The sequence below is a fragment of the Schistocerca gregaria genome, chromosome 7, assembly GCF_023897955.1.
Source record: "Schistocerca gregaria isolate iqSchGreg1 chromosome 7, iqSchGreg1.2, whole genome shotgun sequence".
Classification (NCBI taxonomy): domain Eukaryota; kingdom Metazoa; phylum Arthropoda; class Insecta; order Orthoptera; family Acrididae; genus Schistocerca; species Schistocerca gregaria.
Window position 1 is genome coordinate 413,904,672 of NC_064926.1, and position 19,320 is coordinate 413,923,991.

General features: G+C 43.5%; 1 protein-coding gene across 3 annotated transcripts in view; it reads left to right on the plus strand.

Moving 5' to 3' along the window:
- LOC126281591 (proteoglycan 4-like) overlaps positions 1-19,320 on the plus strand; it is a 281,963-nt gene that overhangs the window by 242,780 nt on the left and 19,863 nt on the right. For all 3 annotated transcript variants that reach the window (XM_049980676.1, XM_049980677.1, XM_049980678.1), the window contains one exon: positions 10,256-10,390. In XM_049980676.1, the coding sequence (XP_049836633.1) occupies positions 10,256-10,390 (135 nt within the window). The remainder of the gene's footprint in view (positions 1-10,255; positions 10,391-19,320) is intronic.

Here is a 19,320-nt window from a genome sequence, read left to right on the forward strand (position 1 = left end):
ATGCCGCGAGACACTTAATCACAATCAGATTAACACCCATCCCAATTCACAAAACTAGCTTGGCGATTGAACCATGGCTTGCCGCAAGGTGGCACTCCCATTTCTCAGTTCGATTTAAACCAGGCGACGAGGAAGCCTCTATAACGAACGTCGTACGCAAGAACTGTTTCTCAACCAATTGTAACACAAAATTAAAAGTGCAGGGTGTTGCACTAACTTTTGAAAAGTACACATTTATCTGCTGGACGATTCTAAAGAAAATTGGTAGCCCATTGTTTCGTAAAAATGCGGGGCTTGAGCGCGTTCCTGACATATCAGAGACCCTGATTCCTAATCATGTGCGTATCTTCGACATGAGAGCACCCTAAGAAAAATTACAGCGGAGGAAAAGATACTCCCCATGTCTAACACTCCCATACATGCAAAAAGACTTAGACATTTCGCAATAAATTGTGTTTACAGGAGTGTAACACATTATTTGTCTGATCTCTCTCTCCAGGCTCACGTCTAGAATGTTAAAAACCGTGGACATGTTGACGAAGTCATAAGCGCAGCCTTAATGTCTTCTTAAGGTTCCATATCTGTTTTGTGCGCGATCGACTTATTCTGAATTAGATAGTAGTCATCGAACACGATGTCTGCCTGTTACTGAAAATGGTTTTACAGGAGAAAAAGAAACGTAAGTGATCCTAAATGTGTGATCAACATTGAAAAAATTAAGTCGGCTCGCTTTCTTAGTGTTAACTACAGATGTGTGAATTACTGTGCCCTCATATTTGCGATGTTAATATTTAAACTTACAGTGGCCGAATAAAATAAACTAGTCATTCAGTGGTGCTTGGATTACACTGAAATTACCTTTAACTTTCTATAACTTACAGAAATAAATCATTCTATCCTAAACGAACACTTCCTTAATGAGTAGCACGGGTCGATCGTTTACAATTATTTGAGAAGGCCTCAGTTAGGAGTAATGCCGATTAATACCTCATAAATATTCATAAACGTCAATACGCAAACCTTATTCACTACCGTGCATTTTCATACTTTCGAGAAAAATAAATAAATAATTTCGTATGGCATGATTGGCAAGTAGACTCCGAAATAAAGTACAGTCGACTAAATGGAAAGAGTTTCCCTATCCTTCGAACCCACAGTCGTCATTGTAAGTAACTGGGATTAGTTCTCCAGTCTTCCTGTGGCATTTAAGCTTTAAATTGTGTCACAAATGGTGTGTCGATCGATTGACTCAGGGGCACTCTTCAAGGTGGAAATGCTGCCGATACATCCATGGATCGTTAACATCGTCTTCTTGTTCCATCCCTATGTCTTATGTATGACTCCATACACATTGGTAAAGTTATGTTAGCCACAGAGTTGTACCTCACCTGTCGTAGAAAACCTAGTCAGGAGGAGCAATGATTAGTGCAGACGTTAAAATAACAAATAGATGATATACTTAACTTGTATTTCTCCGAGTGTAAGAAGGCAAATTTAAATGCTGCAATAAGACATTAAAGTGTAGCTACCTCACTGTCAACTAGGATGAAACATGAACGAAGTGGTCTTAGTGTAGTGACTACTAGCGCAAGTGGGCTGAGCAGATACTACAGGCCACCCTATACTATGCCGGCAAAGGGCGCCTACAGTAAAGAGCTGTTGGCAGTATGGCTCAGTGGATGTGCACCCCTTGTTCCACCAGCATCCAAGAAACTCCTACTGGCATCAGACAGACTTGCCATTCTGTTACCAACCTTCCTACACTGAAGGTTGGTATCGATTACGTGATATGACTGACTGTTCATGAATCGTGCGTGTCACCACTCAGCTCCTATGTCGGTATTTGAAACGCTTTAAAAGTACTTAAGAAGTAGGAATTTATGTCAGTGGCAAAAGAGATAAGTGACAGTGGTAGTTGTTAGGGTTAGCTTTCCTATGCAACGACACTATCTACTTACTTTCCCAGTCTTGTGTCGGTATTCACGTTCCCCAGCTTTTATATATATACAGAGTGGTCCATTCATCCTAACCGGGCCAGATATCTCACGAAATTAGCGTCACACGAAAAAACTACAAAGAACGAAACTCATCTAGCTTGAAGCGGGAAACCAGATGGCGCTATTGTTGGCCCTTTAGATGACGCTGTAGTAGGTCAAACGGATATCAACTGCGTTTCGTTTTTTTTTTTTTTTTTTAATGGGAACTCCCATTTTTATTACATATTTGTGTAGTACGTAAATAAAAATGTTTTAGTTGGATCAATTTTTTCGCTTTGTGATACAAGGCGCTGTAAAAGTCACCAACATATGGCTCACAATTTTAGACGAACAATTGGTAACAGATAGGTATCTTAAATTAAAATACAAAACGTAGGTGTGCTTGAACATTTTATTTCGGTTGTTCCAATGTTATAAATGTACCTCTGTGAACTTATCATTTCTGAGAACGCATTAATGCAATAAATGCTCAAAATAATATCCGTCAACTTCAATGCATTTGGCACTACGTGTGACGAAATTCCTCTCAACAGCGAATAGTTCGCCTTCCGTAATGTTCGGACATTTATTGATAATCTGCTGACGCATCTTGTCAGACGTTGTCGATGGATCACGACAGCAAATATCTTTCATCTTTACCCTCAGAAAGAAATACGGGGACGTCAGCTACGGCGAACGTGCGGGTCATGGTATGGTGCTTCGACGACCAATCCACCTGTCATGAAATGTGCTATTCAATACTGCTTCAACAGCACGCGAGCTGTGTGCCAGACATCCATCATGTTAGAAGTACTTCGCCATTCTGTCATGCAGTGAAACATCTTGTATTAACATTGGTAGAACATTTCGTAGGAAATCAGCACCATTTAGATTGCCATCGATAAAATGGGGGCCAATTATCGTTCCTCCCATAATGCAGCACTATACATTAACCCGCCATGGCCGCTGATGTTTCACTTGTCGCAGCCATCGTGGATTTTCCGTTGCCCAGTTGCGCATATTATGGCGGTTTACGTTACCCCTGTTGATGAATCACACTTCGTCGCTAAATAGAACGCGTGCAAAAAATCTGTCATCATCCCGTTATCTCTCTTGTGCCCAGTGGCAGAACTATACACGACGCTCAAAGTCGTCGCCATGCAATTCCTGCTACACAGAAATGTGGTACGGGTGCAATCGATGCTGATGTAGCATTCTCAACAGCGACGTTTTTGAGATTCCCGATTCTCCGCAATTTGTCTGCTACTGATGTGCGGATTAGCGGCAACAGCAGCTAAAGCACCTAATTGGGCATCATCATTTGTGGCAGGTCGTGGTTGGCGTTTCACATGTGGCTGAACACTTAACTGTTACCTTAAATAACGTAACTATCCGAGGAATGGTACGGACACTTGGATGATGTCGTCCAGGATACCGAGCAGCATACATAGCACACGTCCGTTGAACATTTTGATCACAACATCCATACATCAACACGATATCGGCCATTCCCGCAATTGGTAAACGGTCCATTTTAACACGGGTAATACACTCCTGGAAATTGAAATAAGAACACCGTGAATTCATTGTCCCAGGAAGGCGAAAGTTTATTGACACATTCCTGGGGACAGATACATCACGTGAGCACACTGACAGAACCATAGGCACATAGACACAAGCAACAGAACATGCACAATGTCGGCCCTAGTACAGTGTATATCCACCTTTCGCAGCAATGTAGGCTGCTATTCTCCCATGGAGACGATCGTAGAGATGCTGGATGTAGTCCTGTGGAACGGCTTGCCATGCCATCTCCACCTGGCGCCTCAGTGGGACCAGCGTTCGTGCTGGACGTGCAGACCGCGTGAGACGACGCTTCATCCAGTCCCAAACATGCTCAATGGGGGACAGATCCGGAGATCTTGCTGGCTAGGGTAGATGACTTACACATTCTAGAGCACGTTGGGTGGCACGGGATACATGCGGACGTGCATTGTCCTGTTGGAACAGCAAGTTCCCTTGCCGGTCTAGGAATGGTAGAACGATGGGTTCGATGACGGTTTGGATGTACCGTGCACTACTCAGTGTACCCTCGACGATCACCAGAGGTGTTCGGCCAGTGTAGGAGATCGCTCCCCACACCATGATGCCGGGTGTTGGCCCTGTGTGCCTCGGTCGTATGCAGTCCTGATTGTGGCGCTCACCTGCACGGCGCCAAACACGCATACGACCATCATTGGCACCAAGGCAGAAGCGACTCTCATCGCTGAAGACGACACGTCTCCATTCGTCCCTCCATTCACGCCTGTCGCGACACCACTGGAGGCGGGCTGCACGATGTTGGGGCGTGAGCGGAAGACGGCCTAACTGTGTGTGGGACCGTAGCCCAGCTTCATGGAGACGGTTGCGAATGGTCCTCGCCGATACCCCAGGAGCAACAGTGTCCCTAATTTGCTGGGAAGTGGCGGTGCGGTCCCCTACTGCACTGCGTAGAATCCTACGGTCTTGGCGTGCATCCGTGCGTCGCTGCGGTCCGGTCCCAGGTCGTCATGCACGTGCACCTTCAGCCGACCACTGGCGACAACATCAATATACTGTGGAGACGTCACGCCCCACGTGTTGAGCAATTCGGCGGTACGTCCACCCAGCCTCCCGCATGACCACTATACGCCCTCGCTCAAAGTCCGTCAACTGCACATACGGTTCACGTCCACGCTATCCACGCAGTGTTAAAGACTGCGATGGAGCTCCGTATGCCACGGCAAACTGGCTGACACTGACGGCGGCGGTGCACAAATGCTGCGCAGCTAGCGCCATTCGACGGCCAACACCGCGGTTCCTGGTATGTCCGCTGTGCCGTGCGTGTGATCATTGCTTGTACAGCCCTCTCGCAGTGTCCGGAGCAAGTATGGTGGGTCTGACACACCGGTGTCAATCTGTTCTTTTTTCCATTTCCAGGAGTGTACATTAAGAAGCAAATACCGTCCGCACTGGAGGAATGCTACGTGATACAATGTACTTAAGCGTTTGTGACTATTGCAGCGCCATCTATCACAAAGCGAAGATAGTGTTCCAACTAAAACATTTCTATTTCTTTACGTACTACACGACTATGTAATAAAAATGGGGATTCCTATTTAAAAAATCGCAGTTGATATCCGTTTTACCTTTGGCAGTGACATCTAGCGGGCCAACCATAGCGCCATCTGGTTTCCCCCTTCAAGCAAGACGAGTTTCGTTCTTTGTAGTTTTTTCGTTTGATGCATATTTCGTGAGATATTTGGCCCGGTCACTATCAATGGACCACCCTGTATATATATATGTGACAATTTGAGATTTATACGGTTGCCGCCTCTGTGACTTTCTAAAAGTCTTCCACCTCTAATGGTTTCTTTTGCGTCACTGCTCATATGACCATGGTTATTGATCAAGGCATATGTTTTGTCGGTTGGTTTCACAGGAGGAGCTCATATTCCTTTAGCTGATCTCAACACAAGTGACGATCAGCTGATCATCACACTCAAGTACTGGCAGCTAGAAGTCGATACCATGCAAGGCAGTAATGAAATTATTAAACACCCCAAGTATTTAGGGAGGATGGAGGATGGCGAGGAACTGAAAGGCATCTGCATATCAGACTGCATATCGGAGCACATAAGAGTCGAGGGGCATGAAAGGGAAGCAGTGGTTGGGAAAGGAGTGAGACAACGTTGTAGCCTCTCCCCGATGTTATTCAATCTGTATATTGATCAACCAGTATAGGAAACAAAAGAAAAATTCGGAGTAGGTGTTAAAATTCATGGAGAAGAAGTAAAAACTTTGAGGTTCGCCGATCACATTGTAATTCTGTCAGAGACGGCAAACGACTTGGAAGAGCAATTGAACGGAATGGATAGTGTCTTGAAAGGAGGATATAAGATGAACATCAACAAAAGCAAAACGAGGATAATGGAATGTAGTCAAATTAAATCGGGTGATGCCGAGGGAATTAGATTAGGAAATGACACTTAAAGTAGTAAAGGAATTTTGCTATTTAGGAAGTAAATTAACTGATGATGGTCGAAATAGAGAGGATATAAAATGTAGACTGGCAATGGCAAGAAAAGCGTTTCTGAAGAAGAGAAATTTGTTAACGTCAAATATAGATTTATGTATCAGGAAGTCGTTTCTGAAAGTATATGTTTGGAGTGTAGCCATGTATGGAAGTGAAACATGGACGATAACTAGTTTGGACAAGAAGAGAATAGATCCTTTCGAAATGTGGTGCTACAGAAGAATACTGAAGATAAGGTGGATAGATCACGTAACTAATGTGGAGGTATTGAATAGGATTGGGGAGAAGAGAAGTTTGTGGCACAACTTGACTAGATGAAGGGATCGGTTGGTAGGACATGTTTTGAGGCATCAAGGGATCACAAATTTAGCATTGGAGGGCAGCGTGGAGGGTAAAAATCGTAGAGGGAGACCAAGAGATGAGTACACTAAGCAGATTCAGAAGGATGTAGGTTGAAGTAGGTACTGGGTGATGAAGAAGCTTGCACAGGATAGAGTAGCATGGAGAGCAGCATCAAACCAGTCTCAGGACTGAAGACAACAATAACAACATCGGAGCACATTAAGACATGCCCGAGTGTCCCACCCTGGGATGACAGCAACACTGGATGACGGCAACCGACAACGCACATGGGAACGAAACGTGGGGCTTTCAAGAGTAATCCAATCGACCACGTTCTAACAGCGTGGAATTTTTTTATTAACTGTTAATTCTGGTTCTAGCTGCAGCTCCCGCGTACAGTGTTAGGAGCGTTAAGGCACGGCTAGTTTTCAATTTACGTTTTGTATAACGTACTGTTCTAATGAATTTATCATACCCTGCTGTAAAGCTGTGATGTAGAATATTTTATCCATAGCGCAAGATTAGCGGTGAAACTGTTCTAAGTTATTTCATTGTGCTAAATTCGACGATGCTATTTGAGGTGAAATAGGTCGTGACATTCTATTCTCACTTAATATTGTCTCACACAATTTCAACTATAGTGTTATAGGCTGAGAGAGGTTGCGAATTTATCCGGTACTGCGAAGTCACATACTTTAGCATTTTAAGTTATTGTCGTTCTATTTTGTTTACAATTCTTACACTTTAACATTTATGTGAAAGAGGAGGTAAGTTTACGAGATTATATTGGACTGTGGCTCCGATGACGTAAGTTTGTTTAGTGGGACAGAATATGCACATAGTTTTCGTAGCAAATATGTAACTTGTGTCTATGTTTATGAAGAGCCATACTCTCGCCTTTAACAGCGCGTGTTGGAGAATTATTTCGAGACAGATGATTTTGTATTTCCATATTGTGTTTAAATTGTCTGAAAATACGGCGCTGCTATCCTGTTGAAGTAAGGTTGGACTATTTCTGGTCAAAAAGAATGATTCTCTGTTCAAACTACATACTAAGAATCCAAGAAAATTACAAATGATAGGTATTGGGGCACCATCTCTGGAAAGCAGTTAATTATTTTCAGCCCTTAAATAAGGTAAGGTAACGAGGGTTTCCGCTGCTACATATGTTGCTGCATGTAGTGAGTTAGGTATTTAAGTGTAGTGACACAGCTTCAGGGAATTCTAATCACCTACCGCCAGAGATATCTGGAAAGGTATTGGAATGGTTTTAATGCTGATGCTTAACTATTGCCATTTCTGTGAATAGAAGGCATGTTTACGGATGAGGCTCAGTTGAACGGAAGATTGCTGTAACCGTGAAGCTAACACAAATTTGTGGCACCCGGATGCTTTCATGAATCTCTTGACATACATATACTGTGAATGAGAATATACATGCAGGCATCTTATTATCTGTTGTACGCAATAGATTGAAAGTGTGGGCTATGTGTATAGGTTGGTAATTCTTTCATGGCCGTTATAATTTTCTTTTGCATATCACTATAAAATCAAGATTCGCTCACCAATTTCTCTGATAGTCATTGATACACACTTACGTACTGTCAAGACCATGTAACCTTTTCTTTATCTACATCTACATCTACATGATTACTCTGCAATTCACATTTAAGTGCTTGGCAGAGGGTTCATCGAACCACAATCATACTATCTCCCTACCATTCCACTCCCGAACAGCGTGCGGGAAAAACGAACACCTAAACCTTTCTGTTCGAGCTCTGATTTCTCTTATTTTATTTTGATGAACATTCCTACCTATGTAGGTTGGGCTCACCAAAATATTCTCGCATTCGGAAAAGAAAGTTGGTGACTGAAATTTCATAAATAAATCTCGCCGCGACGAAAAACGTCTTCGCTTTAATGACTTCCATCCCAACTCGCGTAACATATCTGCCACACTCTCTCCCCTATTACGTGATAATACAAAACGAGCAGCCATTTTTTGCAACCTTCCGAGGTAAGGATTCCACACCGCGCAGCAATATTCTAACAGAAGACGAGGAGTGTAGTGTAAGCTGTCTCTTTAGTGGACTTGTTGCATCTTCTAAGTGTCCTGCCAATGAAACGAAACCTTTTGCTCGCCTTATCCACAATATTGTCTATGTGGTCTTTCCTAATGAAGCTGTTCGTAATTTTTACACCTAGGTACTTAGTTGAATTGACAGCCTTGAGAATTGTACTAATAATCGAATTCCAATAGATTTCTTTTGGAACTCATGTGGATCACCTCACACTTTTCGTTATTTAGCGTCAACTGCCACCTGCCACACTGTTCAGCAATCTTTTCTAAATCTCTTTTCAATTGATACTGGTCTTCGGATGACCTTACTAGACGGTAAATAACAGAATCATCTGCGAACAACCTAAGAGAACTGCTCAGATTGTCACCCAGGTCATTTATATGGATCAGGATCAGCAGAGGTCCCAGGACGCTTCCCTGGGGAACACCTGATATCACTTCAGTTTCACTCGACGATTTTCCGTCTATTACTACGAATTGCGACCTTCCTGACAGAAAATCACGAATCCAGTCGCACAACTGAGACGATACCCCATATGCCCACAGCTTGATCAGAAGTCGCTTGTGAGGAACGGTGTCAAAAGCTTTCTGGAAATCTGGAAATACGGAATCAACTTGAGATCCCCTGTCGACAGCGGCTATTACTTCGTGCGAATAAAGAGCTAGCTGCGTTGCACAAGTGCGATGTTTTCTGAAGCCATGCTGATTACGTGTCAATAGATCGTTCCCTTCGAGGTGATTCATAATGTTTGAATACAGTATATGCTCCTAAACCCTACTGCAAACCGACGTCAATGATATAGGTCTGTAGTTCGATGGATTACTCCTACTACCCTTCTTAAACACTGGTACGACCTGCGCAATTTTCCAATCTGCAGGTACAGATCTATCGGTGAGCGAGCGGTTGTATATGATTGCTAAGTAGGGAGCTATTGTATCAGCGTAATCTGAAAGGAATCTAATCAGTATACAATCTGGACCTGAAGACTTGCATGTATCAAGCAATTTGAGTTGCTTCGCAACCCCTAAGGTATCTACTTCTAAGAAACTCATGCTAGCAGCTGTTCGTGTTTAAAATTCTGGAATATTCCATCCGTCTTCCGTGGTGAAGGAATTTCGGAAAATTGCATTCAATTGAAGGAATTTCTGAAACAGTATGAAAACCTACATTAAGTTTATTAACTTAATTTTCTCTCGGTGCTTTGCAGAACATGATAACATTTAATTATACTCATTTGTCTTTCATGCCGTCTTCAGATGACAACATGTGACATTTTGCGTCACGTGCTTGTTTATTTTCAATATATCCTGTAGGTTCATCTTTCTGTTTTTCTTGATAGAATGTAAAACTTCACATTCTACATCATTACCCTGTTGGAATTACTGGAAGTCAACGAAAACCGTACTAATGATCAGCTACAATCTACATTTTTCCTAGTGTTCAATTAATTTTTCATTACGAATAGTAGATTGAACTTACGTCTTATCAGTTATAAATACACCTCCACATAATAAGTTTCTTTACTTAATTTTCATTAATGTATTTAAATTTATGTGACAAAGACTTTAACGTTTTTCAGCGTAAACACCCTGTCATTTTTGTATCTCCTGTACTAGTAATATCTGCCTTACAACGCACATCATATTTATCGAGGTTTTCGACATTCAGTTGTCACCTGAAGGTGGCCTGAGAAGCCGAAAGATGGTTCGTGAGCAAATAAACGCAGTTTTGCTCAACATTAATAATAGTTTCTTCCCATTTTTAATGAAATTAAAATTATTATTTAATTTTTCTTATTTCAGGTGCCACAGGACTGTTATCTGCCAAGATCCCTGTATTAACTCCTGTACTTACGGTCGGAAAACCACAGGTTCTGACAGAAAACCTAAATGCAGGGGATTCACAACAAGATACACTGGGACAAAAACCAGCACTGGGTACGGCGTGTAACAGCTTGCTACTCATTTGTAGATCTATTAGTATACTTTATATTTTACCAAGGTTAATGTGATGACATAGATATAACTTTAGTTTCTGTACGAGCTCCGTCTCATGATTGTAGCACACCAGCGCCTTATGACCACTACGGTTTCTATGCAATTGAGGATTTACATTAATTATTTGCACACTTTACTATGTAGCACACACTTTACGCCACGAGACACTTAACCACAGTCACATAAACGTCCATCCCAATTCAAAAAACTAGCTTGGCGATTAAACCATGGCTTGCCACATGGTGGCATTTCAATTTCCCAACTGTGTTTACGCCAGGCGACGAGGAAGGCTCTAGAACGAACCTCGTAAAAAGAACTATTTCGCAACCAAAGAAATGTCTCAAATGGCTCTGAGCACTATGGGACTTAACATCTGTGGTCATCAGTCCCCTAGAACTTAGAACTGCGGAAACCTAACTAACCTAAGGACATCACACACATCCGTGCCCGAGGCAGGATTCGAACATGGGACCGTAGCGGTCATGCGGTTCCAGACTGTGATGCCTAGAACCGCCCGGCCACCCTGGCCGGCGTTTCTCAACCAATTCCAACACAAAGTTAAAAGTGCAAGGTTATGCACTAACTTTCGAAAGGCACACACGTATCAGCTGGGCTATTGTAGAGGAAATTGGTATCCCATTGTTGTGTAAAAATTTCTGGGCTGAGCGAGTGCCTGACGTATCAGAGAACCTGATTCCTAATCATGTGCATATCTACATGAGAGCACTGGAAGAAAAACTAGATACTCTCCATGTCTAACATTCCCACACATTTAAAAAGGCTCAGAGTTTCTTCAATAAATGATGTTTACAAAGAGTGTAACACGATATTTGTCTGGTCTTTTTCTCCAGGCTCTCTTCTAGAATGTTAAAAACCGTGGACACTTTGATGGAGTCATAGGCGGAGGCTTCATGTCTTCTTTTAGTACCATATCTCTTTTGCGCGATATCGACCCATCCTGAATTAGTTAGTAGTCATCGATCATGATGTCTGTCTGTTACTGAAAATGGTTTTAAAAGATAAAAAGAAATGAATAATAAATGTGTGATGAACTATGAAAAACTTAACTAGGCTCGCTTCCTTATAGTCAACTACAGATATGCGAAATATTGTGACCTCTTATTTGCTACGTTAATATGTAAACCTGCAGTGGCCGAATAAAGTAAATTGAGTCATTCAGTGGTGCTCGGTTTACAATGAGATTAGCTTTCACTTTCTATAATTTGCAGAAAGCAGTAGGTGCGTCTTACCTTAGGTCACTATTTATTCATTTGTAATATTCACTAGATAACCCCTAGCATTTTCCTGTAGGTCACTGTCTTATTCTTTAGTAATCACTAAAGAGCTCCTTGCAGAAAAATAAGGACCAGATCTCCTTTCTACCATAAATTTTTATTTTGATTATTTAGCGTTCTTTGTGGCAACTAGAGTGTAGCCTTTAACCTTGTGTGACAGTAGGTTTTCTTACATTTTTTAATAGTAAATCAGTTAGTAGCTAGATGGATAGGGACTGTGTCTGTTGTGTGCGGATGCAGGAGGGGTTGGCCAAAGTCCTAACGCAGCTGGAAGCTTTGTTGGCCACAGTCAACAAGCTCCTGAGTGCCATCTTGAGGTTGGTGGCGATGGAGTGCCTGGGGCTTACTCTGCTGTACTTGATGTGCAGAAGAGGGAGGTGGGGGGGGGGGGGGGGTGTCAGAGCGCTCTTTCACTGAGCCGACATGAGATGCGACTGAACCGGCTGGCCCACTCTCACCTCAAAGTGGGTGGCGGACTGTGTCGAGGTCACGAGCCTCAAGGCGAATGCTGCATGGGGGAAGCAGGCTCCTGCCAAATCCCATGTAGCTTGCTAATAGATTCAGTGTGCTATCTGCTGCTGGGGGAGGGGGGGGGGGCGAGGATGAGTCTGATCAGACTGCACCTTCGCCCAGGATAGCTGCTGCTTCTTCAGCAAGGTCCGGACAGGCATTTGGGGGTAGGGGTTTGTTAGTTATTGGGAGCTCCAATGTAAGGAAGGTCGTGGAGCCCCTTAGGAACATAGCGCTAGGGAGGGGAAGAAGTCCAACGTTCACTCGGTCTCTGTGCCGGGAAGCCTTGTCCAGGAGGTGGAAGAGGTTCTTCCGTCGGCTATCGAGCGTATGGGATGCAGCCAGCTGCTGATTGTTGCGCATGTCGGCAGCTACGATGCCTATCTTCGGGGTTCCGAGGAAATCCTTGGGTTCTTTCGACGGCAGGCTAAATTGGTGAAGGCGGCCTCCATCTTTCGAGGAGTGGAAGCCAAGCTGACGATCTGCAGCATCGTACCAGGGTGGACTGGGCTCCTCTGGTTTGGATTGGAGTGGAGAATCTAAACCAGAGGTTACGTCGTCTCCGTGAGGAAACTGGTTGTAGATTCCTTGACCTACGCTGTGAGGTGGAAGCTTGTAGGACGCCCCTCGATAGATCAGGGGTGCACAACACACAGGAAGAGCTTCATGTGTAGCACAGTACTTGTGGCGTGCACATGTTTTTATGGTTCCTCCCCATTGGAAACAAACTGCTGGCCCGAAAAAATTCCAGTTCATGTCACTGATGTGGGTGTGTCAATTGTAAAAATTATTAGTTCGCCTCAACAGGTCACTCCCAAGCATTTAAATATGCTTAATCACGTGTAAGTAAATTGTTGAACTGTCTGTAGCAAGATCCCCAAGTTAATCTCCGAAATAAACAGTAGCAATGCCAATATTGTATTAGGTACCAAAAGCTGGTTGAAAACAGACATGAAAAGCAGTAAAATTTTTAACTCTGACTGAAGAATGTTCAGGAGGGATAGGGCTGATGCTATAGGTGGTGGTGTGTTCATGGCAGTTAAAAGACGTTTAAACACAGTTGAGATCTATACTGGGTCGGACTGTGAAATAGTCTGGGTAAAGCTGTCAGTCAGACAAGGATTGACCATTGTATTAAGACGTTTTATAGACCACCAGCATCCGCAAGAAACGTCGCACAACGTTTCAAGTAAGGTCTTCAGTACATAGGAAGTAAATATCCAAATTATCGATTATTTATAGGAGGAAACTTAAATCTAGCATCGATTGACTGGGAAAATGACACGTTTATCACAGGGGAAAGAAGTAAGGATTCGTGTGAAGTTATTCTAGGAGCGCTCTCAACATACAACCTTCAGCAATTCGTTAGAAAATTAACTCGAAATTGGAACATATTAGATATCTTGGCGACAAACAGACCTGATATTTTTGAGGAAGTTAACCTAGTGGCGACACCTACAACGTGCTGACATGAGGAAGGTTTCCTACCGATTTCTCATACACAAACAGCAGTTGACCGGCGTTGCCTGATGAAACGTTGTAGTGATGCCTCGTGTAAGGAGGAGAAATTCGTACCATCACGTTTCCAACTTTGATAAACGTCGGAATGTAGCCTATCGCGATTGCTGTTTATCGTATCGCGACATTGCTGTTCGCGTTGGTCGAGATCCAATGACTGTTAGCAGAACATGGAATCGGTGGGTTCAGGAGGGTAATACGGAACGCCGTGCAGGATCCCAACGGCCTTGTATCACTAGAAGTCGAGATGACAGGCATCTTATCCGCATAGCTGTAACGGATCGTGCAGCCACGCCTCGATCCCTGAGTCAACAGATGGGGACGTTTGCAAGACAACAACCATCTGCACGAACAGTCCGACGATGTTTGCAGCAGCTCGGAGACCATCACGCTCCATCACAAACAGGAGCGCCTGCGATGGCGTACTCAACGACGAACATGGGTGCACGAACGGCATCATCTTTCGGATGAATCCAGGTTCTGTTCACAGCATCATGATTGTCGCATCCATGTTTGGCTACATCGCGGTGAACGCCATACTGGCATATCACCCGGCTTGATGGTATGGGGTGCCATTGGTTACACATTTCGGTCTTTTCTTGTTCGCACTGACAGCACTTTGAACAGTGGACGTTACATTTCAGATGTTTTACGACCCGTGGCTCTACCCTTCATTCGATCCCTGCGAAACCCTACATTTCAGCAGGATAACGCACGACCGCATGTCGCAGAACCTGTTCGGGCCTTTCTGGATACAGAAAATGTTCGACTGCTGCCATGGTCAGCAAATTCTCCAGATCTCTCACCAATTGAAAACGACTGGTCAGTGGTGGCCGAGCAACTGGCTCGTCACAACACGCCAGTCACTACTCTTGATGAACTGTGGTATCGTGTTGAAGCTGCATGGGCAGCTGTACCTGTACACGCCATCCAAGCTCTGTTTGACTCAATGCCCAGTCGTATCAAGGCCGTTATTACGGCCAGAGTTGGTTGTTCTGGGTACTGATTTCTCAGGATCTATGCACCCAAACTGCGTGAAAACATAATCACACATCAGTTCTAGTATAATATATTTGTGCAATGAATACCCGTTTATCATCTGCATTTCTTCTTGGTGTAGCAATTTTAATGGCCAGTAGTGTAGTTTAGGGAATCTTATACCTTTCTCTCTGCCAAATACCGCCAAGTTCAAGTGACGATGATCTATGTGTACATCCATCACTCACCCTTCTCAAAAGTCACCAGATCTCAATATTACAGCGCTCCTGTGGGGTGTGGTGAAATGTGAAGAGCTGTGTGAACCGGGTCGCTGTCGTCTTAGACCAAAGATTCGCCACTGAGGAACAGAGGTTGTATCATTGATGCCCTTGGTCAGACTACATAGTCACACAATCCTTGGCAGTTATGTGACCTTTGAGAATAACCACAGGGTCTAAGAAATAAGACGATATGCCTGCCTAATTCATCACCGAACTCCCGCATGTTGGGACGTAAACACGGCCAGATGTGTGAAAAATATGAAACAATACTGGTACAACCAAGTTACCGCCATTCATTGCTCCTTAGTTCAGATTTTATACCTTCGACAGTCAGTCTTCCTATTGGGGGCATTTGCAGTACCATGAGTAGTTTTCGAATCACAGCTCGCCCACCAGTTCCGTGCTTCTGGAACTCCCTTTGCCGTTACTTTATTTAATATTAACAGAAAAAACAGGTTTCGGGAGAGCAAAATAGAATTCCGCAGTGACTCTTGCAGCTGTCGTCCCCTTGTTTTTCGTCGTAATTCAATTCAATGACACTGTGTCACTGTCTCTCAGCTCATACTTTCGTCCGCTTTTTCACCAGGCGGATGATGCAGTTCCGCTTTCACTGAATGCGGTACAGATCCATAGTACGGTGTCTCTTGAAACACAAAACACTTTCGCGACCCTGTTTACGGGAGCACCCACCGTACAACCCCCAACAATTTGCCCGTGTTCGACTTCATTTAAAACTGACATAATACACTCTCAACTGCAGACATCAGTGTTCTGTACACGACTGACACAATTGCAACGTGTTGAGAATATTGCACAAGTGTGGTTCGTAGTGGAATCTTCAGGCTCGGTTTATACCTGCATTTATGGTGAAGTATATATTTCTAGCAGTGTTTCCATATTTGGAAGCAACTCCTGTAGCTATACATACAGTACCTAGCACCAGAAAACAAGCAGTGTATATGTCTTCCACAAGAGCACAGTAACCTCAGCTGCCTTTTCTTCAAGTGATGAAGTTTTCGGTGCCCTAGTGTCCTACCAACAATGTGTACCGGTATTCAATGCAGTGACATTTTTCCTGGGTTCGAGGACCACTAGAAATGGTCATGCACTCTTACTTACCTTTGAGCTGTGAGGAGAGCGGTGAGTGGCGTCTACACCTGCTAGCGCGATGTTTCTGCACGGTACGGTTACCCATTACTATTGTCTTCAAACAATGAAATGCCATCACTGTGGCAAGTATCCCCGCAGTCAGAGGTTGGGATGTCTGGCAGTGACTCGTTGCGTTTTACGGCATTTTAAGCTGATGGTGTCAGTTTCCTTCGAATCGAAAAGTCACAGTACAGTCTTAACATAGCGGCACGTAAAAATCCTAGAACCTGCACCTGAAGCATGGATAACTAATTTAATGCTTGACTCGTCGATATCCAGTGTACTTTAAGACGACAGATGAACAGTACAATGAAGGATTTTTTTTTTTTCAAAGATGATCAGATTTATGACGAGTATTGAGGTAAAGTGGACAAGGAAGAAACGGAAAGAACGTCATGCCGCACAGGTGTTTCTCAGTCGATCCTAACACAGCTTTCGACTTACCTGAATCTGCAGTGAAAACAAAGTCTTCCGCGACGGCACTGTTGTGTAAAACACTCTCGGAATACTTGCTGCTTCAGTTCAGGGTAAAAATTTGGGCTTTCAACGATTACCGTCATCGAATTCGTCAGGAGCCATTGACTGTCTAAACTGCTACTGTGGTAGCCTCATATAGTCCATAGACGGCTTGTGATTGGTTGACAATTACGTAGTGTTGTCGCAGACGGCGTCTACGACTGATTTGGTAGCACCACCTCTCCGGTAGTAGTTTAAACATTGCGACAGATGTCTGTGCCTCTTCTCTTACGTCGACAGATCGCTTGCATGCACCGATAAGGCTTCATCCGCTGGTCACAGTTGAGGTTCTTCTTACACATCCTTATTTCTGCAGTCCGTTCCATTACCGTATTTCAGTATCTAGCCGCCTGGAACAAAACTTTCGTTTATTCGAACAATATTGTATGCATGTTTATAAGGCTGCTCTCAGCACTTTGCGCTTTTCTTAATGCTCTGCACAGCTGTCTGAAATAGTACAGGTGGGCTGATTTATGTACTTTCTTCCGCACTCACAAGGAATGTTACCAATATCAGAGATACTGAAGCCAAGACTGTCGTTTACAGCTCGTAGCATATCCTTTATCATCTTAAGAGGTCGGAGAATAAATCTCGTCTTCGGAGGACTCTACCCCGTGCTAGATGTAGCAAGGAAGGAATACAGTCGGTGGCTCATCACACAAATATTCTACATTTTTACATTTCCCTTTCTTGGACAACGCCGAATTCGCATCACGAGAACCATAGCCGTTCTTTCGGAACGTACACTGTGGTTAATTTCGGAATTCAAGTGCTTCCTGTCAGCATCAATTTTTAAGACTGCTCTCTTCTGGACTGTAAGATGAGAACTCTGTGAGCTAATATGTAATTCAGTCTGCATAGGCTTGCGGTAAACTGTGTGGCCAAGATTGCTCCACGAGAAAATCTACAAATTGACAGCCCTCCTTTTTCCTCAGTCTCGGGAATGAATTTGATATTTACATGCATGGTGTTCATATGTTACTGGAAGTGCTCAAGAGCTGCTACGCCGTGTGGTCTGATTGTTGTCAGCGTACCGATAAAGTGATGAAGGACGAAGGGGAGCCATATTGAATCCACGCTCATAAAAATGTTCAATAAAAATGTTGACCATTGCTGAAGACTACGGAGAACTCATAGATTAGACCCGTCGTTTCCTAGAATTAGCCACTACACAATAAATACGTGGTCGTCATCATATTTCGGTACTACCTTATCGTTTCAGGAGGAAAATGCTCTGCCAATAGTTTTGTGAATATTGAGTCAACATCCAGGCTGACTAAAAGTCGTTTGGGCCAACTTTGATCTGTACAATTTTCTCAATGAATGCCTGAGAGTTTTTCATGTGAAGCTCGCACCGGCCAACTATCGGAGTCATCAAAGTAGTTAAATATTTGGCTAGCCTGTTGGTAGGACCATCAATAGCGCAATGTAATATTTCCCTCGTACACTTCTGGTATTCCGTACTGCCTGGGAACACTAGAAGCTTGTCCTCTAATGTTTTTCATGACATCCACTGTGGTATACCAGAATAACTCATGGAATATTAATTATAATATTGCATTAATGAATAAAAGATTTACTTAACTTTGACGCACATCTTGGCCGCTGGAGCACTGTTACTGGATAGCAAAATATCACTTGATTCAAACAGTAACAAACTGTTCTCTTGAGGTACACTGTTCAATATTAATAAAGCGTAAGTTCAACAGAAACTTTAACATCTCGTTGGTTCTATACCATAATGCTGATTCAATTCTCTTGAATGCTCGACAGTATGTTGGTCTCAGGCCGAAGTTGCTGAGAGGGAGGGCGTGTCTTCTACATCTACATCTACATCTACGTACATACTCCGCAATCCACCATATGGTGCGTGGCGGAGGGTACCTCATACCACAACTAGCATTTTCTCTCCCTGTTCCACTCCCAAACAGAACGATGGAAAAATAACCGCCTATATACCTCTGTACGAGCTCTAATCTCTCTTATCTGATCTTTGTGGTCTTTCCGCGAAATATAAGTTGGCGGCAGCAAACGTGTACTGCAGTCAGCCTCAAATGCTGGAACTCTAAATTTCCTCAGTAGCGAATCACGAAATGAACGCCTCCTTTCCTTCAGAGACTCCCACCCGAGTTCCTCAAGCATTTCCGTAACACTACCAGTAACAATCCCGCCTGTGAATTGCTTCTATGTCTTCCCTCAGTCCGACCTGATAGGGATTCCAAACGCTCGAGCGTTACTCAAGAACCGATCGTATTACTATTTTATAAGCGGTCTCCTTTACAGATGAACCACATCTTCCCAAAATTCTACCAATGAACCGAAGACGACTATCCGCCTTCCCCACAACTGCCATTATATGCTTGTTCCACCTCATATCGCTCTGCAGTGTTACGCTCAAATATTTGATCGAAGTGACAATGTCAAGCGCTACACTACTAATGGAGTATTCAAACATTGCGGGATTCTTTTTCCTATTCATCTGCATTAATTTACATTTATCTCTATTTACAGTTAGCTGACATTCTTCACACCAATCACAAATCCTGTCCAAGTCATCTTGTACCCTCCTACAGTCACTCAACGACGACACCTACCAGTGCACCACAGCTTCATCAGCAAACAG